Source organism: Myxocyprinus asiaticus, chromosome 10 (assembly GCF_019703515.2).
Source record: "Myxocyprinus asiaticus isolate MX2 ecotype Aquarium Trade chromosome 10, UBuf_Myxa_2, whole genome shotgun sequence".
Taxonomy (NCBI): Eukaryota; Metazoa; Chordata; class Actinopteri; order Cypriniformes; family Catostomidae; genus Myxocyprinus; species Myxocyprinus asiaticus.
Genome location: NC_059353.1, coordinates 20,377,857 through 20,402,345, shown reverse-complemented (window position 1 = coordinate 20,402,345; position 24,489 = coordinate 20,377,857). Strand labels below are relative to the sequence as shown.

At 41.9% G+C, this 24,489-nt stretch overlaps 1 protein-coding gene across 1 annotated transcript in view; it reads left to right on the top strand.

The window, feature by feature from the left end:
* Nucleotides 1-5,707: 5,707 nt before the first annotated feature.
* The window catches only part of LOC127447026 (tryptophan--tRNA ligase, mitochondrial-like), a 28,374-nt gene continuing 9,592 nt past the window's right edge, over nucleotides 5,708-24,489 (top strand). The window contains exons 1-2 of the mRNA XM_051708473.1: nucleotides 5,708-5,821; nucleotides 24,209-24,466. Of these exons, the coding sequence (XP_051564433.1) occupies nucleotides 5,717-5,821; nucleotides 24,209-24,466 (363 nt within the window). The 5' untranslated portion in view covers nucleotides 5,708-5,716. The remainder of the gene's footprint in view (nucleotides 5,822-24,208; nucleotides 24,467-24,489) is intronic.

Below are 24,489 nucleotides of genomic sequence, written 5' to 3'. Positions count from 1 at the left end.
CACATTTCTGTTTTCTAGATCCTGGGTTTATATATTGGCTTAAAACTCACAAAACTTTCCAAGACCGAGACAAGACTATACACTTCATTCACTCTACAGTATACCTTCTTCTAGGAGACATCAAATGAGCCTTGCTCTCCTCAGGTCTTCTCCGGGCTTAACAACAGCAGCTTTGTGTTTCCCGTGGAGAATGTAAAGAGATTACACTGAAATAAGATGCAAACAGAAATTACAGGGTTTGGTGCAGATAGAGGGAGGAGGTTCCAGGTCTGTGACTTCACTGTAAAGTGATAGCCTTTACAGATTCTGAAGAGTAGCATGCTGACAGCAGCAGGGCCTAAAAGGGATGCTAGCATACACACATATACAACATTTTGCCATACGTACTACATAATATGGAGCAGTGTGTTTGTGTGTGAGAAAGTAAGAGGGGGCACATTTGTAATGATGCACAGTGGTGAAACAAGGCTTCAAGCCCAGCAGCTTTATCTGGTTATAATTACAGTCCTCCTCCGATGTTACGGTGCCTCCTTCCTCCGTCTGTCTGTCTTTCCGTCATGCTTTCTTTTCCTCCTTTGCATCAAAAACCTCTAATGAGAGCTCTAGCACTTTTCTTCCTCATGCAACACACTGTGTGTGCATGGTTAAACACAATTTACGTGAAACTAAACAAAGTACAATTTACACTCTACAATACTCAAAACAATATACAGTACACTATAAAATGCAATTCAAAATTCAATACAATGTGCAGTTTACAATACAATACACACTGCAATAAAGTATAGATAGATTATAGAGGGAAAAGGCATGGGCAGCCATGGGCAAAGGCGTTGGTTTATGTAGCAGCCCTTCTTATTTGTCTTATAATTGGTTTCATCACAAAAGAAGGAAAGTAGCTATACATGCATGCATGTGCTGGTTTTTAACATTTAAATGTGCCCTTCAGTCTGTCAGTCATCAGAATGATGAGCCTGAAGTTTAACGGGGCCACTATAGGCAATGTGTAACACGCTGATGCTGGGTAATGATGCCTGAACCAATTACCGGTTATGATTTAATCATCAAAGAGTTGCAGGCAAGGCTAAAATAAACCAGATTTTATTTTCTATTACACTCTGACACTCCTCCATCTATTCAAGATCTGCTGCGAGCTCACACTGAAGAGTCAGGTACTAGTGACCCCAGAAAAAAGAAAGAAAAATAATTTTAAATATCTTCATCTTGGCGTTTTCCTATTTGTCCTGAATCTATCAGAAGAATGTAAGAGGATCTGGTCCTTTTATATAAAATTTTGGCAAGAAAGCTGGGGTGAAATTTGCATTTAAATGAGACATTAGTTTTTCCTTCTTAAGAATGAAACCATGCTAATAATGCCCATCCTTTTATAGACAGTGTTTTTTTTTTGTGGTCAAATTAAGAAAAGTCACTTTTTTCCAGTATCAGTGCTCTGATACACCACATCATTATAGATACAGAAAGCTGGATCTCATTACTCATAAATAACATGCAGTCATCATACCTTTTGAAATACAAAAGAATAGAGAAAAAAAAATCCTTCATGCTGCTTGTCAAGTCCTTTTTTAGTTATTCCATTTGACAGCTAATCAAAAGCGTGCAATTTTCTTTCTTTCCGATCACCATGTGAGCTACCCAATATCTTCTGATTTGTACATCCTTTTCAACTGCAAACGGATGGTCAACCCTTTATCAATACCTTAATACAATATGCCCTATAAATGTCAAAAATCTGTCAAATTCCTTCAACGATCAAGAGACTGTCTCCCTTGTCTTAGAAGACGTGCTCAATGGTGTGTGTGAGAGTCCCTAATGCCTATCAAAAAGCAACTGAATCAAAAGTGGTTTAGGTTCTCCATGTTTCTGACCTTAAACATGGTATTTAACCCCATTCATTCACTACTGTATGACAGAGGGAGAGTGAGGACAGCAGATAGGAGTGAGAGAGCAGAGACCCTTTCTCCACCCCCGTCACACCTTCCCTCCAGTTCTGTCAGCGCTATAACAGAACAGAAGACAAGGTGCTGAAACGCATCCCTCCTGAGGGACGAGCCCCCTCCCACTTCCGCACCATATAGACACACACGGCTGGTTGCTTCCCTGCCTGTTCAAAAACAGTCACATATATGCCTCTGACAGACAGGAGGACCACGGCATATGTTCCACACAGCTGAGAGGGGCCTTCTGGGTTCCAGTTGGGTCTTTTAGACTATTATCGGTCTTGTGACAGACTGGTTTGGCTCAAGAATGCTCAGATTCAAAGAAAATTAAGTTTTGGACTATGGCTGGACTATCAAAAAACAAACAAACAAACATTTAAAGCCATTTTTCCCAGTTTCAGCAGTGTTGGCATAATAACTGCACTTTGGCTTTGTAGGGCAGTGCTGTGAAAGAGATGACTCTAATATTGCCCACCCAAAGTCCAGCTCTGTCTGCTCGGTCTACTGTCTAACTCTGTGCTGCAGGCTATGCAGACATGGCATGGTTGTAATGGAAACCAGACTCTCTTTTGAGGAGCAAACATTGCTTTTCACAAAATACTTCTCACAAGCTGTTTATTTTCCTTAACAGAGTTTCACACTGAAATAGGAGGAGGGAAAAAGAATTAAAAGTGGAATTTTCCGAAGGCACTCTTTAGAACTCTTCCATTCCAAAGTCGTCTATTTAACCAGCCAAACCATCCATCTACCCATCCATCTTCTCATTATTTCATTCATCCATCCATCGACTTGGGTGGCAGACGCCCCATAGGCTCAGTGGGTAGCAGTGTCAGAGGAGGAGGCCTGTCTGTCAGTGTCAGGATGCTGGTGTGTCAGGCAGCCGTTGATGCAGGCTGAGGCTCAGCAATCCCCAGGCCCCTGCCCTCCTAGCCCTGCCCCGTGGTGGGCCATGGCCCCCTGCCTCTACATATTATCACAGGTGGGCTGTTGGTTACAGCCACCCTGCCCATTCGCTCCACAGCACATCAGGGGCAGTCAATAGGCCCTGGTTCTATTACTCCAGTGTGGGGCAATGGAGGAAACTTGGTCAGGCTTTAAAAAAAGATCTATGAGGGTGGTTGAGCAGATAGATTTGTGGTGAGGAGATGAACAATTAGTGATCAGGGAGGGTGGTGAAAGAGGTTGACATGCACACAGTAGACAGTCAGCCTTTCAGCATGTAGTTATTAGGGGTGCAAAGACTTTCAACATTTCAACACTAACTTCTGCAGCCTTTTGGTACCATTATTTAAATAAATGCATAAAAACACACAAATGTATAAATATTGACTACACGCGTGCACACACACACACACACACACACACACACACACACACACACACACACACACACACACACAAAGGATTTTGCAGGATATTCACTTAATTAAAATGAAATAAAGCAACACAATTCTAGAACATTTTGTCTTAAATTAATTATGTTAAATTCAATTAAATTTGTAAAATTTAAGTTTAATCCATTTGAGTAAGGTCTACATGAATATTTTTTGTAGCATTGATGAAACTGGTCAGGGGATTTCGATTTCCCAGCATGCTTTGCAGGAGATTGGATGGTGTGAACAAATGTTGAAACTAAGTGTTATTTTATGCATTTTTGAGCAAGATAAGAACAGGATGAGTTTTGTTCATGTTTACTGTTCTGTTTTACCATTTTTTTTTTAAATAGTGTTTGTTTGACTGGAGTTTGGGGGGTTACCATTGCGGTGAAGACTGATGCTTGTGCTTTGGTTGTGGACAGACTTACACTTTCAAGTTTGATGCTACTTATAGCTCTATAAGCAATTGCTCTCAAACTGACAGTGCACCAGTTTCACTGACCTTACACTTGCTAACCTGGAATATACTATTAAAAAAAATAATTAAATTGAACCAACATAAGACAATTAATTAAATAAACCTTAGTAAATTAATAAAATGACATAAGGCCAACATAGAAAATTAAGCTTAGTGATTAACCTAATAAAGTTGAGTTAAACCAACGATGGTAAATTGAACTGACCTAATCCAACTAAATTATGTTGGTTTAATGAAACTGAATTAATTAGAAGTAACTTCATTAAATTGCTTTCTTAAATTAAGTTGTGTTTTTTGAGTGCATATTTTGTTTGCAATTTGGCCACACTCTATTGAAGTGAAATGTATTTTTGATATCCCTTTGCTTAAAAACATACAAATAAATTAACATATTGTTTTTGTAAGACAAAGAAATCCCATTTAAGTTGGAGAGAATGTTATTCATGGACCACACACACTCACACATAGAGATTAGCCACACATTATTTTTTCAAAGTCTATCACAGTGGGGGTGCTGCCAGTTTTTCTCTGCATACCCACCTCCCTTTGCTCTCTCTCCAGACTTCTCTTTCTCTGTCACACATACTCACTCTCTCTCACACACAATGTCAACCTTAAAGGGATAGTTCACCCAAAAATGAAAATTCTCTTATCATTTACTCACCCTCATGATATCCCAGATGTGGAGGTCTTTCTTTACTTCTGCTGAACACAAACAGATTTTTAGAAGAATATCAGCAATGTTGGTCCTTACAATGCAAGTGAATGATGACCAGACATTAAAAAAATCACATAAAGGCAGCATAAAAGTCATCCAAACGACTTCAGTGGTTTAATATACAGTATGTCTTCTGAAATGATGCAATCACTTTGGGTGAGAAACAGATCAATATTTAAATCCTTTTTTGAAATAAATCTCCACTTTGACTATCAATTTCAGAATGTGAAAGTGAAAATGGAGATTTATAGTAAAAAAGGACCTAAATATCAATCTGTTTCTCACACATACCTATCATATTGCTTCTGAAGACATATATTTAACCACTGGAGTCATGTATATAAAGAGAGATTACTGTAAAACCAACTTTTCTAGAGGAATAGAGAAAGTAATATTACAATCTCATAGGCACAGAACAAGACAATGCAACAGATGCAAAAGACATCACCCAACACCAACGAGAGGGAGAATCACAGAGCATGATCCAAACACAAAGTGACTCTTTGGTATAGGTGCACTTCTTGATCACAGTTTATGTGTTACAGTGCACAGTGCCGCAGGAGACAACCCTAAACACAGAATATGTGTGCAAATACAACCAGATGCAAAGGTTAGATAAATCAGTAACAGATGTGGCAGAAGGGAATGCCCAAGTCTAAAGTCTGAAAAACAGAGAACTGTTTGTACCCTTTTTTCTTTCTTTTTTTAAACATGTGTTAGACTAACCAGGGGGTCTATAATCACATCAAATTAAGTGCTAAACTTGGATTGTGATACTGGCTGTCTCAAAACCTGTGTTGCGTACCTACCTTGGCAACATATTTGAGAATCATAAACATGTTCAAAGTTAGCTAAATATGCTACAAATGTCTAAATACGCTGTATGTGTTAGCAGGTTTTGTATACACCGTCGGCAAAGGCTGGTTTTAAGCAGAGGCATTCATTTTAAGATGAGAAGGAAGGAATAACTTGCAGTTTTAAGTAAATAGAATATAATTGCAATTCTTTGCACTGTCATTTAGAAGTAAGCGTTTTTTTTACGTTCTTGATGTGGTGTGTTCGCACAATATTTTATAGCTAAAGTGGAATTTAAATGGGCAGTTTCTTCTTGAAATGCGTGAATACCCACGCGCAAAGTATGTCCCTTTCAGGACACCGTACGTGTGTAGTTGTGAATGAATTCAAGATGGCGCTTCCCGTTAGGTTGAACGTGAAATCTCTCTTTCGTTTCATTCAAAAGAATAATTGCAATAGAAGATTATTTAAAGCTGAGAGAAGCACGGGAACGAAGGTAACGTTTTTCTTCTCTTTTTGCCATTATCTTATTGCCTTTTGCCATGTCAAAAACTTGGTAATTTGACAGCTTTACGGAGAATCTGTCAGATGGTTCACCTTCAGTGGTAACTTACTCGAATATACTGAAAGTATCCGCCAAGTCTAATTGTCAATACGAATATATTACATTATACAGTATGTTCAAAATATGTAGTGTCCAAGAAGGGCTTATGCATTTGGATATAATGCTATTGTTGTTAGTTGTCATTTCTAGTGGCTAAATTGATTTAAATGTCTAAAATGGTTAAATGCTATTGGGCTATTAGTCTATAAACATTAGACTATAGGTTATCACACAGTTATTTTGTCAAGATAGCCTAATAATTTTCTAGTTCAAATATTAACCCATATACTCCCACATTTTTTGCAGTTAAGTGGGCACATGTATTTTACTTTTTTAATAACCCAATGAAACCAACTGTATGCCTTTTCTCTTTTTTTTTCTTTTCTTTTCTTTTTTAAAGTAAGTGAAAGTATGAGATTTATTTTTGATCACAATTGTAACCAGTGGCAAACCACAGAGTCAAATTTTGCTCAGTTGCTCAATAGGACCCAATAGAAAATTGCAAACAATAAAGTAACATAATAACCAAGTTTTACCAACTTGCAATTGTAGGGGTAACGGTAAACCAAGAATAATTGCATATTTCTATTTATTTTATATGCTGTTTAATTTGCTGTAACAATAATTTGAAATCTCCCATTATGGGAGTCAGTCAGTTGCCTGTTCAAAAATGGGTCTATATATTTTCCCACCAGTCATTATTGTAATTGCTTACATCAATAATAGACCCTTAAACATTATATGTAAAAAAAAAAAATATGGTACTTGTATGTGTATTAAGACAGTTTTTACGTGTTTCCTTTTAGAGTTTTGACACAGACAGCATCTTTCAGAGGAGCACAGTGGAATTAAATGGCTCTGGTCATGTGACTATTTGCACCACTTGAAATTTAAGACAGTCTACACTTTCATTTATAATCGACAACTCTTTTTAGACCCTTCATGTTTCAAAATAAATTTTGGTCACAATTGTAACGGTTGGATTAAATGGGTCAATAATGTTTTGGTTTTTTTATTTTTGCGATGATCATTGTGTCAGTTGAACTCCATGTTTTTTGCAACAACACATTAAATTTTGTTCTGCATTGCATATATATTGTACAAAAAATGTTCTCCATAGTTTATTCTATGGATGTGTGTAAAAGAGGACGCGAGAAGCAGTTTTCCTTTTTCAGGTGACGCTTTTATTTCCCCTCTTCCTCGACACCACTTTATAGTTACGTTCATACACTCTATCCACACTAACACACACACACTGCTTCTACAAATAACTTCCACTATTCAGGAATGGTCACTCTGGCTCAGCTCTGTCATATCCAGTCTCTCTCTCTGAGCGTTGTGTCGCTCTCTTTATGCCGCTCTCCCCGTGCTCACTGAAATTAGAGACAGGTGTTAGACATAATTTAGCTCTGGAGTAAGCGCCCTTACCGCTTTCTCTCTCCGGAGAGATGCTTGACCACGCCCCCGCTGCCACATATCCCCACCGCCCGACTCAGGCCGGGGCGACATCCGGCCTGCCTACCACCCCCCCCCCATTCCTGGAAAGGAAGTCGGCGACAGCCATCTGCGCCCCCGGTCTGTGGACCACCTTAAACTTAAACGGCTGAAGAGCCAGATACCAACGGGTGATCCGGGCGTTAGTATCTTTCATGCAGTGGAGCCACTGGAGTGGGGCGTGATCCGAGCAGAGGGTGAAGGCCCGCCCCAACAGGTAGTATCGGAGAGTGAGGACCGCCCACTTGATGGCGAGACACTCCTTTTCCACGTTGCTGTACTTAGTTTCCCTTAACGAGAGCTTACGGCTAATGTACAGCACCGGGCGCTCCTCCCCCCCCACCACCTGCGAGAGCACAGCCCCCAGCCCCCTGTCTGAAGCATCTGTCTGTAAAACAAAAGGGAGAGAGAAGTCAGGTGAATGTAACAGCGGCCCCCCGCAAAGTGCGGCTTTAACTTGCGTGAACGCCTGTTGACACTGCTCCGTCCGCTGGACCGGATCTGGAGCTCCCTTTTTAGTGAGATCAGTCAGCGGGCTGGTGACGTCCGAATAGTTAGGCACAAACCTCCTATAATAGCCAGCCAGCCCCAGGAACTGTCTCACCCCCTTTTTGGTCTTGGGTCTCGGGCAGGTCGCAATCGCCGCTGTCTTGTCAATTTGGGGACGCACCTGCCCGTGGCCCAAGTGGAACCCCAGATACCGTACCTCCACCCGCCCAATCGCACACTTCTTTGGGTTCGCTGTGAGCCCCGCTCGGCGCAGTGATCTCAGAACCGCCCTCAGGTGTTGCATATGCCGCTGCCAATCATTGCTATAAATGATGATGTCATCTAAATAGGCAGCGGCGTAAGCTGAATGCGGCCTGAGGATTCGGTCCATGAGACGCTGAAACGTAGCCGGGGCCCCAAACAAACCGAACGGAAGTGTCACAAATTGGTGTAATCCAAACGGTGTGGAGAAGGCGGTTTTCTCACGGGAAATTGGTGTCAAGGGGATCTGCCAATAACCCTTCGTCAAATCCAATGTTGAATAAAACCGAGCAGTGCCTAACCGATCGAGCAACTCATCAACGCGAGGCATTGGATATGCATCAAATTTAGACACCGCGTTGACTTTTCTATAATCCACACAGAATCGCACAGACCCGTCGCTCTTAGGCACTAGAACAACTGGGCTGGACCAATCACTGTGGGATTCTTCTATTACCCCCATATCAAGCATCGCATCCAATTCCTCCCGAACAATTTTCTTTTTGTGTTCGGGTAGTCGATAGGGGCGGCTACGTACCACCACCCCCGGCTCGGTCTCGATGTGGTGATGGATGAGGTTTGTACGTCCCGTTAGAGGGGAAAACACATCTGCAAACTCCTGTTGCAACCTGGCAACCTCCGCGAGTTGGCTCGGTGAGAGGTGGTCTCCGCAAGTGACCGGGGTGAACTGTTTATGTTTTGAGCTCACCTCCGGTCCGAGCTCCGCCTTCTCGGGAACCACCGTAGCCAACGTCACGGAGACCGCCTCCCTCCACAATTTTAGGAGATTGAGGTGGTATATTTGACGTGCGTCCCCTCTATCGGATCGTTTAACCTCATAATCGAGATCTCCCACTCGTCGTGTGACCTCAAAGGGTCCTTGCCACTTGGTGAGTAATTTAGAGCTCGATGTGGGAAGCAATACAAGCACTTTATCTCCCGGTGCAAATTCCCTTAGCTGAGTTCCCCTGTCATACAGTCGGTGCTGTCGTTCTTGAGCTTGGAGCAAATTCTCCTGTGTTAGTTGCCCCAAGGTGTGGAGTTTTGCTCTAAGATCAAGAACGTACTGAATTTCATTTTTACTGTTTGAAGGTCCTTCCTCCCAGGCTTCTCGCAATACATCAAGCACGCCGTGTGGGCGTCGCCCATACAGCAGCTCGAATGGGGAGAAGCCAGTGGAGGCTTGCGGGACCTCTCGTACTGCAAATAACAGGGGGTCGAGCCATTTATCCCAATTTCTAGAATCATCGTGCACGAACTTACGAATCATGTTTTTGAGGGATTTATTAAATCGTTCCACCAGGCCATCCGTTTGAGGATGGTATACACTGGTGCGAACCGATTTAATATTTAATAACTCGTACAGTTCGCGTAGTGTCCGTGACATAAACGTTGTGCCTTGATCGGTGAGGATTTCTTTCGGAATCCCCACCCGGGAGATTATTTTGAAGAGTGCCTCCGCAACACTGCGTGCTGAGATGTTGCGAAGAGGCACTGCTTCCGGATATCGTGTTGCATAGACCACTAGGACCAATACAAAGCGATGCCCGCGTGCTGACCGTTCTAATGGCCCGACGAGGTCCATTCCAATTCTCTCAAAGGGGATCTCGATCAAAGGGAGAGGGCGCAATGGCGCTTTTGGGGTGGCCGGTGGGTTAACCAGCTGGCATTCGCGGCATGCCGCACACCACCTGCGGACATCGCCGCCAATGCCCGGCCAATAGAAACGGGCTATTAGACGGTTCAGTGTTTTCCTTTCTCCTAGGTGACCTGCCATAGGATTATAATGAGCCGTCTGGAATACCATTTCCCGACGGCTCCTTGGAATCAAAAGTTGGGTTGTATCCTCTTTGGTTCGAGTGTCCTGTGTCACTCGATACAACCGCTCATTTATAATTGCAAAATAGGGATATGAAAATGCGATGTCAGGCTGGAGTCGTTGACCATCGATAACTCTCACTTGGTCAAAGGCGTGTTTGAGGGTTTCGTCTCGCGACTGCTCCAAAGGGAAATCCCCCTCAGGGAATTCCCTGAGAAGGGGAGGGGCCGCAGCCTCTCCCCTCTCTCATCATCATGACGTGGAGCTGTCGAGGATGGCCCCGGCTCCGCCTCCCCTGCCAGAGCATCGCACATCACACATCTCCCTATTCTCACACAGGACCCATCCGCACAAATTCCCTTTAATAAAGCTTTAAAATCAGGCCAATCAGTCCCCAAAATCAGCGGATGGGTGAGGCGGGAACTAACCGCAGCCTCCACTCTATGCTTTTTCCCCCGAAATTTAATTGTCAGGGTCACCACTGGATACTTGTGAATATCCCCGTGTACACACTTCACCTTCACCGTTTTGGATGTGACCAATGCCTTGGGTTGAACCAGGCGTTGGTGGATAGTGGTTTGATTACACCCGGTATCCACCAACGCTTGGTGAGTACCCCCCTTGACACTTACCGGTATCCGGTACGCTCCGGCCCAGTCGGGGGCAGCCTGTGGGAGGTCAGAGACCCGCACCACCGTCCCCAGCTCCATCAGAGGGCACTGATCTCGGAAGTGGCTCGGGTCTCCGCACCTCCAGCAGGCCGGCCCAGGCGCCACGCCCGCACTTGCGTTGGCGGGCGCCCCCCCTGAGGGGGAGAGCGGCGGGGCACTGGAGTAGGGGAAGGTGTCGCCTCCCACACCCGGGAAACTGGTCTCAGGGGCTGGGTTCCTCCTCGTCTGCGTGGGGCAGGAACGGGACCTGGAGAGAGAGCAGACAAGAGAGAGAGAGGGCAGGGGAAAGAAACAGAGGGAGGAGAGAGAAGGTAGGAGGGATCTTCTGTCCTCGGGATCGCCGCCATGTGGTCCTCCGCAAGTCGGATAGCTTCCTCCAACGACGCCGGGCGGTGGCACTGGACCCACTCCGCCGTTCCTTTTGGCAGTCGAACTATGAACTGTTCCAGTACCACCTGGTCGATAATTCCCTGGACGTCGCGATCCCCCGCTAACAGCCATCTTCGGCAGGCGTCACGGAGCCGCTGGGCAAACGCAAACGGGCGGTCAGAGCTTTCCAACTTCAAGCTCCGGAAGAGTTGACGACTTTCCTCCGGAGTGCGACCAACCCGTTGCAAGATGGCTTTTTTTAGATCTCCGTAGGCCAGGAGGCTCCACGCTGGCAGTTGTTGAGCCGCGAGCTGGGCTTCCCCGGACAGTAGTGGGATCAGTCGGGCTGCCCATTGGCCGAGCGGCCAGCCCCAGATCTCGGCGGTCCGCTCAAACAAATCCAGGAAAGCCTCGGGGTCGTCCACCGCCCCCATTTTTTGTAATGCTGGCGGGGGTAACGGCGTGGGTGTGTCCGGGGTCGCGGCTGAGGATGCCCCCTGGCTGAGGAGGCTCCGGATCGCCTGCCGGTCCTCGGCTTGAGCATGCATGAGCTCGACAAACCGGCGGTCTTGATCTTGTCGGAGCTCAAGCAGCGTTTGTTGGTGGTTCCGATGTAGGCTGGCGAGGGCTTGGAGGTCTCCGCCAACTGGGAGGACTCTACGGGACGACCTCCATCCATCTTCGACCCAAACTTCAATTCCCGGGTTTCAGCACCAGTGTAAAAGAGGACGCGAGAAGCAGTTTTCCTTTTTCAGGTGACGCTTTTATTTCCCCTCTTCCTCGACACCACTTTATAGTTACGTACATACACTCTATCCACACTAACACACACACTGCTTCTACAAATAACTTCCACTATTCAGGAATGGTCACTCTGGCTCAGCTCTGTCATATCCAGTCTCTCTCTCTGAGCGTTGTGTCGCTCTCTTTATGCCGCTCTCCCCGTGCTCACTGAAATTAGAGACAGGTGTTAGACATAATTTAGCTCAGGAGTAAGCGCCCTTACCGCTTTCTCTCTCCGGAGAGACGCTTGACCACGCCCCCGCTGCCACAATGTGCTTTGGAGTTCTTTTCTCACATCTATGAATCTGTTGCTTGTGTACTCTTTAAGTTAAAGGAATATTCTGTGTTCAGTGCAAGTTAAGCTCAATCAACAGCATTTGTGGCATAATGTTGATTACCACAAAAATGAATTTTGACTCATTCCTCCTTTTCTTAAAAAAAAGCTAAAATTGAGGTTCCAGTGAATGGGGACAGTTTTTTTACATTAAAATACTCACTTTTTCAAAAATTCACAAGACATAAACAATATGCGTGTAAGCATGATTTTAGCGTGATAAAATCACTTTCTAACTTTTTCTGAGTACAGTTATAGCCAATTGTACAACTTCATTGCCATGACGATGGTCAACAAACCCTAAAATGACTAAAAATAACAATATAAACAACTTTACAGCTCAAATAATATACAAGTTTTAAGAGAAAATTTTATGAAAGGGCTTTTATAAAATTGTAGGCTTCACATTTCTGTGTTTAAACCCTCCAAAAATTGGCCACATTCAGTTCCATTGTAAGTGCCACACTGTAACCTCGATTTTTGCTTTTTTTTAAAGAAAAGGAAGGACAAGTCGAAATACATTTGCTGTCGATTGAGCTTAACTTGTATACAACTCAGAACATTCCTTTAAAACATGACTTAAAGAGCAAAACTTAGCCAATTTGGAAATCACTAACCTAATATTTATCAAATTGCTTTAACTTAGAGATGATTCTTTGACCCATTTAATGAAACCAGTGAAAAACATCTCAAAACACTTTGATCATTAATAAGTCATTAACAAAAACTTTAACAGATCAGTCTGTACCATGTATTGTAAGTACAGAATAATGTGAAAATATATTTAAAAGTATGAACAAAAGCTTGATGACATTTTTAACTATTTGTATTTATATAAATTAAATATAAATGAAATAATGTTTGTTAATATTAGTAATGAAAGTTAATAAGTAAAGTTTTACCAAATGCCTAGATCTTTTAAAAATAGAGATGTTGATAAAGAAAATTTCATAATTTAATATTTATACATAATTCTGTATATAGTACATATAACAGGTTAAAATATCTATTTATATTTTGAGTTTGGTGGCTGTAAAATGCAGAGACTACTATATCATTGCATTTAGTTTCCTGTATACATTGGGAAGCTTTTGGTTGTGTGATCAACACTGGTAGACCATTCTTACTGCTGAAGTCGAAAGTCAAAGAACAGAATTTAAAATGACATGCTTTGGTGTTTGTAATAGGTTAGGAGTCTTGTAATATGTAGTCTGCTGTTGTTAATTATTTATTTTTTCACTTGTTCACATAGATGCTTGCTTGATTTGCCACATTTCTCTGTTATAATCCAACCATAAATAGGTTTTAAAAACTAAGATTTCACTAATTGTGAAATGCATCACAGCCCTTTTTCTCTGGGTGAAAATCCCAGCACCCAGATGTCCTTCTCCTGAGTATGTTAAAGAACTGTTGATTAACAATGAAATTCCCTGCCTGTGTCTGTAATCCTAAAAAAACCTAAGCACAGTAAATACCAACTATCGAGCCTTTTCGGAGCAAGTGAATTGACTGACAGGCAGATTTTATTTGATGGCTTCTGCACACTTGCCGTGTAGGAATGTGCGTCCACCACTGGCAGCCAGTCACTGTTTTGTTAACTACAGGCAGTGTGTCGTTTGGGACGCTAAGGCATGGAGCACTGTGACTGTGGGAGTGAGGGGTGTGAGGAACTAGTGGTGGGTAGAAATACGTCAACCATCCCAGCAGTCCTTTATTACCAGCAACAACATTTGAAATGAGGTGTTGGTTTTCATTTGTTTTAATTTTCTCCAAATGTTGGGGAGTGCTCGCTAGCTCGGCCATTCACGATGGCCCAAGGTGTGACGTGCATTAAAACATTGAACATACTCTTGGCAAAGAAAGGTTGATGAATAGACATTTGGTATGACAATCCAGAGATGAGCAAAGATCTTTCTGTCAGAGTGTAAGTGAGAAGGAAATTTGACCTAATGGAATCTATGCCTATAAATAAACATTATTAATAAAATGTGTTACAGAGATTTCATTTTGCTTGGGAAACTAGTGAAACTGGCAGTTTATATTTCATTTTATTTTCCAAGTCAGTACTGGGATTAGTTGCTTAGATTTCTTTACCTCCGAAGTCAGCAAGTTTTCGGTGTTAGCCTTTCACTTAGTGTTGAAAACTGTTGTTTTGCTTACGGAACTGTTGAAAGACTCCTGTTGCGTAATTGTTTCATGCAGTTAGGCCTATTTAGATAATACAACTCTTAGAAAGCTTTTGTTCCAATCAAATCCTGATTCGGCTCTGATTAGACTTCCATACGTCGCAGCAGGAAGCAGTGGACCCTCGCTCCAAGCTGCGTTATAAAACATGAAGCTTTCTATTCGGCCCTTAATCGCCTGTGGTCTTAATGGCTGATATCAGTCATCTCAGCCTTGTGCTTCACAAAAAGGAAACGGCTCTTAATTCTCCTTTAGGTTTAAATGCTGTAACTCATGTCAGCTAAAACCATTAACCACCTCCCTGGAGAGGAAACTAGAGGAAAGGAGGTGCACATGGGCCAGGCCTGATTATATTTATTAATTACACAATTTGTTTTTACATGTCAGCTAAGCACTTTATTTCACACTTCGTTGTATAATTCGGTTTATCATTCTGAAGGATTAACACAATATATGTTGAATAACTCCTCCAGACCTCTCAGGTTTTTTGATAATTCGGTGTATTTTGGCTCTAATTTCCTGTACAGGCTTTTTTGAGTTATGGAGCAGTTTTGGTCTGTAGACAGAAATTCTGATGTATTTAATTGAATTCCACCCACTATCTGGTATCAAGTTTTGGGCTACGCTCAAACCAACAGTCAGCACTTGTGTTGGAGGAAATTAGAGGGAGAAAGAGGCAGTGAGGGGAAAAAAAATCTGGCCCAAGAGTTCCTGAGTGTTACCATAATTACACATTGATAAATTTATGAGGTGTGTGCAGGTTATTTCTGCTTCGTTGTGAGTTTTATGTGTTTAATTTGTCATTAGTAGGGTAGCACCTCTGCATTTTTCCTGTCAAGGCCAAAAGGGAAAAACGCAGAGATGGCTTTGTACTTTATTTGCTGAGAGGTGTTTATATAGTGTGTCCAGATATTCTATTATGATCCATGCGAGTCATTTTTTATTCGCTGTGCCAGGTTTTGGGTTTTGGTTTGAGACTTCGGCAGCCTTTTCTGTATAGCTCGCAAATAATTATATTTCATGTCAGACAAAGCGTAACCTATCTTTTTAATATGTAATGCGATCAGCGCTGGTGGGTGGATTGTAGTGAAATAAAAGTGATTGGTCCTAAACAGTTCGGGGTTTGGGTTTGGAACAGCGGTCCGTAGTGGAGCGGCTGTCCTGTCCTGGTTATTTTTGGAGCGCGGTGCGGCCCTTTCAGCTGGGAGCGCTGTTTTTGAAGGGACTCCAGCCCCATTAATCAGGCCGGGGACCCCACGGTGTGAGAGGGCCCCCAGCCAGGCTCTTCACACTGCATGTTTCTGTTCCTCTCCCTGCGCTCCCTGCACAGTATGAAGCGTGGAGGAACTTCATCAATCTCACCTGTCCGAAACGTCAACCGCAGATTTAATCAAACGCTCCATCTCCTGCGCCCCTGCCACCTCCTGTACACTGCCCTCCTCCCCACAAAATACCTCTTCTTTAACTCTGTCTCCTGCTCATTCTTTTGCTGTTCTTTTGGCTTTGTCACTCATGCTTTCTCTAATGTGTTTTCCCCCCAAATCAGGTCTTGTTCTTTTCACCCCGTCTGTTTTATTTTGGGTCGTTCGCACTTCGCTTCAAGCTGAGTGTGTTTCAGGACAGCAAAAACACAGTCCCCAACGTCTCAGTCTGGTTAAGCAGGTGAAGGTGCACTAAAAAAGGGGATAGTTCTGCATAAAAAGAAAATTCTTTAATCATTTACTCACTCTCTTGATGTTACTAACCTCTGTGACTTTATTTTTCATCTGTGGAACACAAAAAGAGATTTTAGGCAGAATGTTAGCCTCAGTCACCATTTACTTTCTGTGTATTGAAAAAAGATGCAATGAAAATGAATGGTCACTGAGGCTAACATTCTACCAAACATCTCTTTTTGTATTACACAGAAGTCAGTCATACGGGTTTAATAAATGTTAATAGAATTTGTATTAGTGGGTGAACTATCCCTTTAAAACTTCACCAAAGTAGTGCTTTGTTGGTGACCCAGCTGAGAGTGTGAGAGGTGGAGTGTTAGAGAGTAGCAGGATTAAAGCATGTGTTTCTGCTGTTCAGCGTGATGTCTGTTTTAATAGGGTGAGTGGGGCTGTACTGATAGACACAGTAACAGTAGGTTCTGTGTGTCTGGAACTTAGTGGGGGACAACTGGACTGGGGCGGGAGGGTCAGAGGTGCCGTTCAGATCTAGCCTCACACTCCCTTTCTGATATAGGCTCCTGTAGAGAGGTCTCCACATTTACTGAGCTGCTGATGCCTTCCTGCGGAACCATAAAAGGTGGTGAAATGCTGCGTTGGAATTGGCATGCAATGATAGCCATCTCTGCTGGAATGCCAGAGTCCAGCTAGGCTCTCTGTTTCGCCATGGTCTGACTGCTTTTCAGGGTTCTTATCATTTCTTTCTGCACATCTGTCTTGTTATTTTATAGTGCTTATTTTGTGATTGAATTACCTCTATTTCATTCAGAGATCTAAAATCAGAGAATGTAATAAAAGCAACATAGTCTCATAGAATGAACATTACTATAACTAAATTTTTGCAAACTGAGTTTTATGTGCCGCTTTCTACTTTTTGCTGCAGTTTCCTGGTTAAATTAACACTAGAGGCTCTACAACAACTGTGCGTTTATACACTTTCACACAAATCAGGGATACTATGGCTGTTTATGACTTTTTATAAACACATATTTTTTGCTCTGTTACTCACACTCTGCCATGTTATTACATCAAAACACTTTTACTCTACATTTTAACACTTGTATTACAGACCCACCTACATTTACACACGTATTCCGAGATGATTAAGTTCCGCGGTAGCCCTCGAGCCCAGCCAAGGACGCTCAAAGCGAAAGTGCCATAGAAGTGACACAAAATGACGTGGTTGCTTCAGTAAATGTGCTTTTCATGTCGAATTTGCTTTTAAAATGCTATCGGGTTTAGGTTAAGGTGTTGGTTAAAGGTAAGGATGTCTGTTTTGTTCACCTCTCATTTATGCTTGTTTTTTTATCCCCTTTTTCTCCCCAATTTGGAATGCCCAGTTCCCACTACTTTGTAGGTCCTCGTAGTGGCGTGGTTACTCACCTCAATCCGGGTGGCAGAGAACAAGTCTTGGTCGCCTCCGCTTCTGAGACAGTCAATCCGTGCATCTTATCACGTGGCTTGCCGTGCATGACACCGCGGAGACTCACAGCATGTGGAGGCTCGTGCTACTCTCCACGATCCACGCACAACTTACCACGTGCCCCATTGAGAGCGAGAACCCCTAATCGTGACCACAAGGAGGTTACACCATGTAACCTGGCTGTAGTCACTCAGCACACCCTGGATTCGAACTCGAGATTCCAGGAGTGGTAGTCAGCGTCAGTACTTGCTGAGCTACCCAGGCCCTCTTATTTATACTTTTGAACACTATCTGTTAGGTTTAGGCATTGGTTTAGGGTAAGGATGTCTGTTTTGTTCACCTCTCATTTTTTTATAATAATTATATTTATTTATCACACATTATACATTTGCACATATACAGTGAAATTCCTCTTTTCACATATCCCAGCTAAGCTGGGCTCAGAGTGCAGGGTCAGCCATGATACGGCGCCCCTGGAGCAGACAGGGTCAAGGGCCTTGCTCAAGGGCCCAACAGTGGCATCTTGGCGGTGCTGGGGCTTGAACCCCCGGCCTTCTGATCAGTAACCCAGAGCCTCAACCGCTGTGCCACCACTTCCCCCTCATTTGTCTTTTAGGACACTATTGGTTAGGTTTAGGTTAAAGTTTTAGGTCAGGGAGGTACGTTTTACTCATTAAAAGATCCACCTAATATTAACCTTGAAAACTTTGTCTGATTACAACATCATTTAACTCGCTTTTGGTGCCCCCCACTGGACATTTCACCGGGAAATTGCAGCCAAACATGTCATGAAGCCCGTAATTTTCATTTGCAAAAATGTTTCTATTGTCTTGTAAATTTCTTGAGATCAGGCTGTATAAAATGTCTGTGATAATGACAACGACAAATTGTTAAATACTGGATAATTTTGCCAGTCCATGACACTGTACTACTCGCTACTTAACACACGGTCCTCAAGCCATTTTTTGTGGCCTATGTGATGTTTTCATAATCGTAGCAACTGCAATGATCACAAAAATGTCTATTTACCATGTTAATAAGGAGATGATATATATAGTTGTGCTCAAAACTTTGCATACCCTGGCAGAAATTGTGAAATTTTGGCATTGATTTTGAAAATATGACTGATCATGCAAAAAAAAACTGTCTTTTATTTAAGGATGGTGATCATATGAAGCCATTTATCATCACATAATTATTTGGCTCCTTTTTAAATCATAATTATAACAGAAATCAACCAAATGGCCCTGATCAAAAGTTTACATACCCTTGAATGTTTTGCCTTGTTACAGACAAACAAGGTGACAAACACAGGTTTAAATGGCAATTAAAGGTTAATTTCCCACACCTGTGGCTTTTAAAATTGCAATTAGTGCCTGTGTATAAATAGTCAATGAGTTTGTTAGCTCTCACGTGGATGCACTGAGCAGGCTAGATACTGAGCCATGGGGAGCAGAAAAGAACTCTCAAAAGACCTGCGTAACAAGGTAAAGGAACTTTATAAAGATGGAAAAGGATATAAAAAGTTATCCAAAGCCTTGAAAATGCCAGTCAGTACTGTTCAATCACTTATTAAGAAGTGGAAAATTTGGGGATCTCGTGATACCAAGCCAAGGTCAGGTAGACCAAGAAAGATTTCAGCCACAACTGCCAAAAGAATTGTTCGGGATACAAAGAAAAACCCACAGGTAACATCAGGAGAAATACAGGCTGCTCTGGAAAAAGATGGTGTGTTTGTTTCAAGGAGCACAATACAACGATACTTGCATGGTCGAGTTGCCAGAAAGAAGCCTTTACTGCGCCAATGCCACAAAAAAGCCCAGTTACAATATGCCCGACAATACCTTGACAAGCCTCACAGCTTCTGGCACATTGTAATTTGGAGTGACGAGACCAAAATAGAGCTTTATGGTCACAACCATAAGCGCTATGTTTGGAGAGGGGTCAACAAGGCCTATAGTGAAAAGAATACCATACCCACTGTGAAGCATGGTGGTGGCTCACTGATGTTTTGGTGGGTGTGTGAGCTATAAAGGCATGGGGAATCTTGTGAAAATTGATGGCAAGATAAATGCAGCATGTTATCAGAAAATACTGGCAGACAATTTGCATTCTTCTGCACGAAAGCTGCGCATGGGATGTTCTTGGACTTTCCAGCATGACAATGACCCTAAGCACAAGGCCAAGTTGACTGTCCAGTGGTTACAGCAGAAAAAGGTGAAGGTTCTGGAGTGGCCATCACAGTCTCCTGACCTTAATATCATCGAGCCACTCTGGGGAGATCTCAAACGTGCAGTTCATGCAAGACGACCAAAGACTTTGCATGACCTGGAGGCATTTTGCCAAGACGAATGAGCAGCTATACCACCTGCAAGAATTTGGGGCCTCATAGATAACTATTACAAAAGACTGCACGCTGTCATTGATGCTAAAGGGGGCAATACACAGTATTAAGAACTAAGGGTATGCAGACTTTTGAGCATGGGTCATTTCATTTTTTTCTTTGTTGCCATGTTTTGTTTTATGATTGTGCCATTCTGTTATAACCTACAGTTGAATATGAATCCCATAAGAAATAAAAGAAATGTGTTTTGCCTGCTCTCTCATGTTTTCTTTTAAAATGGTACATATATTACCAATTCTCCAAGGGAATGCAAATTTTTGAGCACAGCTGTACCATGCAATGGTAGAATTGTGTCAACCGAGATTCTTCTGTACTGTTTGTACCACTGTGTGCGTGCCGCAATTAAAAAAATCCTACACCAAGCAACTTTGCAACATCTCAACTTGCCACATTAATATAGACGATAGCTTATATGTGGTTACAGGTGTGCATACGTAAATCAGCTATTTACAATGGCTTTAAATGTGGCTCATCCAGTCAGATTTATAATGTAGCACTGTTTTGAGTCTTATGTTTTTAACATAAATGTTGCATAATGTGAAGTTGTTTTTGCACTAATGCCAGACTTGTTATTCATTATATCTTTTGGTTTGCATCCAAGTTTCAAATAGAAAAGAAAATCAAATTACATAAACTAGTTTTTATTTGTAAAGTATTTAATTCATGGGATTATCAAAATATAGGCAATACTACAAGGGATCCTGCTTTGTGGCCCCCGAATGTTCCAAAGTTGAATAGCCCTGCCTTAGAACATTTAGAATCGTTTCCCAAGACAAAAATCCTGTCTAAACATGGAAAGCTTTAGTAGTATTGCAAAATATGAGGTTATTGTTTTCACAACTAACCTAATCTGCTCGCAATGAAGAATTAAGTGTTATTCAGTCTAATGGAGGCCTTGCTCTACAGCGGAATATTACGCTGTGTGATCTGATTCTGTTTTTCCATCACTCATACTGTGTTTCCATCCTGTAATACATTCACTACACTCTGGACCTAATCATGAACTTTTACTCACCAGCAGGATAGACTGTAAACCCAGTATCGTTCTTATATGATACAGTATTCAGCTCTTTGAAGACAAATTTAGGCTCCTAATTTCCTGAGTTAAACTGTTCCAGCACAGACACAACTAATTATTCCTTGAAAGCAGTGGCAGTCTAGGCCTTCAGTGCGATTCATGCCGTTAAGAAAACACAGTTCCACAATGAATAAGACGCCGTATGCCTATCATAAATTATGTGGCAGTCAACTAATAATACCAATTGAAATTTTAAAAACACGTCCACGCATGAAAGCCAGAACCAAGGAGGTGTAATACCAAGAAAAATCTCTCTAATAATATTTGCAATGTAAATGTTGCTTGCAATATATTTTGTTTTGTCAGGGTACACGGTTACTTTTCAAAACTTGATCCAACACTGAATGCTCAAGCAACCTAATTTACACTTAAAATACTCTTGATGTTGCTATAACAATGCAAAAAGTACTTACCAGTTTGCTTGAAGAGAAAATCAGCCCTCCTTTCATAATCATGCAGAACATCTCAGGTTTTTAAATCCATAAGGATCTCTTTCTCAATGATGATGTGGCAGTGATGACAGCTGTCTCGTCAGCAAGATCTCGTGCTCTTCACTTTCAAATTAGGTACATCACTTAAAGCGTGATTGCGTCACTCAAGGCCAGCTAGAAGGCCTGGACTGGGACATATCCTAAAGACCACACCCACCAAGAATAAATAAATCAATCTGATTGGCTGATGAATCTGACAATTTGACTTAAGATGCCTATTCACTTACAATGATGAGGGATTCTGTTGAAATTCTGAAGGCCTGACGGGGTGGAGCTCAGACTCACACGCTGCTTCAGTTAAGGAGCATGGCTTCGGACATGCGATTTGTGATTTGGGACTTCACTTGTAAGCACCGAGGAATAAATCCTGATTCAATAAACTTTTTGTTTTTTGCTGTTCGTTTGTAGATGAATTAGGAGTAGAAAGCGATTGAAAATACATAGGCAAAAAGAGAATGAGAATGAAAGGATGAAAAAATATTTTTTAGGCATGTTACACCAGCAGGGAAGGCTTTGCTGGCCTTGAGAAATCGCCACTGCTAGAAAGTACCTTCATGAGTAACAACAGGGATCGTAGTGTATGTAACCCTATCAGCTGGTGTGCACACACACTTACAGTTTAATATATACTCCATATGGTAGATGTGGATAAAATTATTTCGCCACTTTGCTGCACTGTGTCATAACAGTGTTGCGTTTGTCAGGGTAAAGTATGAGGAGAGAAGTTACTGCTTCTGACATAAAAAGAAGGGGTGGAGGGATTACGGAAGGCAAACTGATGGAGAGAAAGAGTCCATCCGAGTCAGTGAACAGCAGCAAAATGTGTAGATGTGACTGCAAATGAGAATGCAATAGCAGTAATTACACTGAAAATGAAAAACAATTCTCACTCGGTATTTTGGGGTTGTTTTCCAGCAAAAATGTCAAAGCATCCTTAAAACAAGATATATGTACTTGAAGCAAAATGACATAAGATTAGAGTGATTTCAGAGAAATCAAGCTAAATCCAGTGAGGTTTGTGCTTGAAACAAGAGGCTGTTTGCCAGTGGGGTAAGAAAAATAAATCGAATTCAAAAGGAAAACAAGTTTGTTTTTTTGATAAATAGTTTTTCTTGTTTCAGGGATAGACCATACTACATTTTGTTCGATTTTTCTGAAAACAAGACTTAAGTCTTAAGTACATTTTGTATCTTGTTTGTAGGATGTTTAAATATTTTTTTTTTATATTTTCAAGACTAAGAAAATTATTTTGTTTCAGTGTACATTTCATTCGACCTGACAAGTCAGTCTAAATAATAAAGCAAACCTGACAAAGAATAACATGGAAAATGGGGATTTTTGAGGGTATTATGTAATGCACCTCTTGTATAAAATCCCTCCATCATCCCTCCAGCCAACCAAAAAAAATAAAAAATAGATAGATATCAAAAATCTGATTTTTCAGACTTTCCTTCATGTCGGTAGATGGGAGGTGTGATAGGCTGATTATTCCTGCGGTAGTTGGAACTAGTGTTATTTCAGCTTATGTGTGATTGTCTCAAATGACACCATTACCATGTCTGGATGGTTAATTATCGGCCGGAGGGGAAGAGGGAAACAGCGCGAGGTGAGAACACACATGAACCAGACTCCGTTCTGCCCCAAATCACTTCTGACACCTCCGAGAGGCCCTGTGCATCCGGGCCACTACACTGCAATTACTCACCCAGTAATGAAATAAATAGCCTGTTCTTCATATATATATATATATATATATATATATATATAGGATGACTAGCTAATGACTTTGGATCAGTGATTGTATTCTCTTGCAGCTAGGCTTCCCTCAAGCCAAACTGTCTTAAGATCAGCTAGTTATCTCCCAGTGAGGGTAAATGGGTTAACTCATACATATGATGCAGGTGCTCACATCTTTTGTCATGATGTGAACTTTGTTGTAATTAATCTCTGCTTAAAGAGTATATGTTGAATTAAAGATTATTTAGCCATTCTTAGTAACTTTGAATTTAGAATTTTTTTAATTTTAAAATTGATAAAAAGTTAAGATTTTAAATGTGTATTTTTTAAATTTAGAATGTTAAAATGTTCGAATTTTTGAAATTTGTTTTTTTCTATGTTGGTACAGTGCAGTAGAATGAATACATAAGATCGGAAAACAGCTGATTAGCCTTTTTAGCTCACCTTAGACCACCATTTGCCAGAACCTGTTCCAATCAGGCCTGCTAGTAACAATATTTGTCCAGGGTGGGCAAAAAGCTTTTTTTTTTTTTCTTGAAGGAGGAGGGTGTTTCCTTTTCAGTTCAAGCATTTGTGAGCACATTCTTTTATTCCTCATGATCTCCAAAATAATTTATGGGTTTACAACTTTTGCTCTGCTTCTCGCTATTGCTTATTTGGGTATGACCAATACTGCGAATGTTATCCCACGATAAGCTCCTATTGGCTGGCTGTAAAGTGTGCAATGTTTTCATTGGCTGCGGAGCAGTTCCATTCTAGCACTCTCTCACCCAGTAGGGTGCTCTGTAAGTGTGAGAAATGCCTTGGATTTATCGCTTTGATAACTTTCATAAAACTGTGTAGGGTGTCCCCTCTCTCCCCTGCCTCCTGTCAGCCAGGAGAACTCCACAAGCACTCCCTTTTAAACTTCCTTCACCCTTTTAGCCCACTTTTATACCCTTCCTCCTTTCTTAAATGATTGTTATTTTTGTCTTGATTCTTATCAGACTTTTAAACTAACCATTTTTCTGCCTCTCACTTTTCCCTATAGAGCCCCAATGAAGGGAGGGTGTTCTCGGGAATCCAGCCCACAGGTGTTCCTCACCTGGGGAATTATCTGGGCGCTCTAGAGAGCTGGGTGGCCTTGCAGGGAGAGTACAGTTCAGTGATGTACAGCATTGTTGACCTTCATTCCATCACCCAGCCTCAGGACCCTCAGCTGCTCCGAGAAAACATCCTGGACATGGCGGCTAGTCTGCTGGCTTGTGGCATTGACCCGACTCGCTCGATTCTCTTCCAGCAGTCTCAGGTGAATAGATATACAGGCCTTCC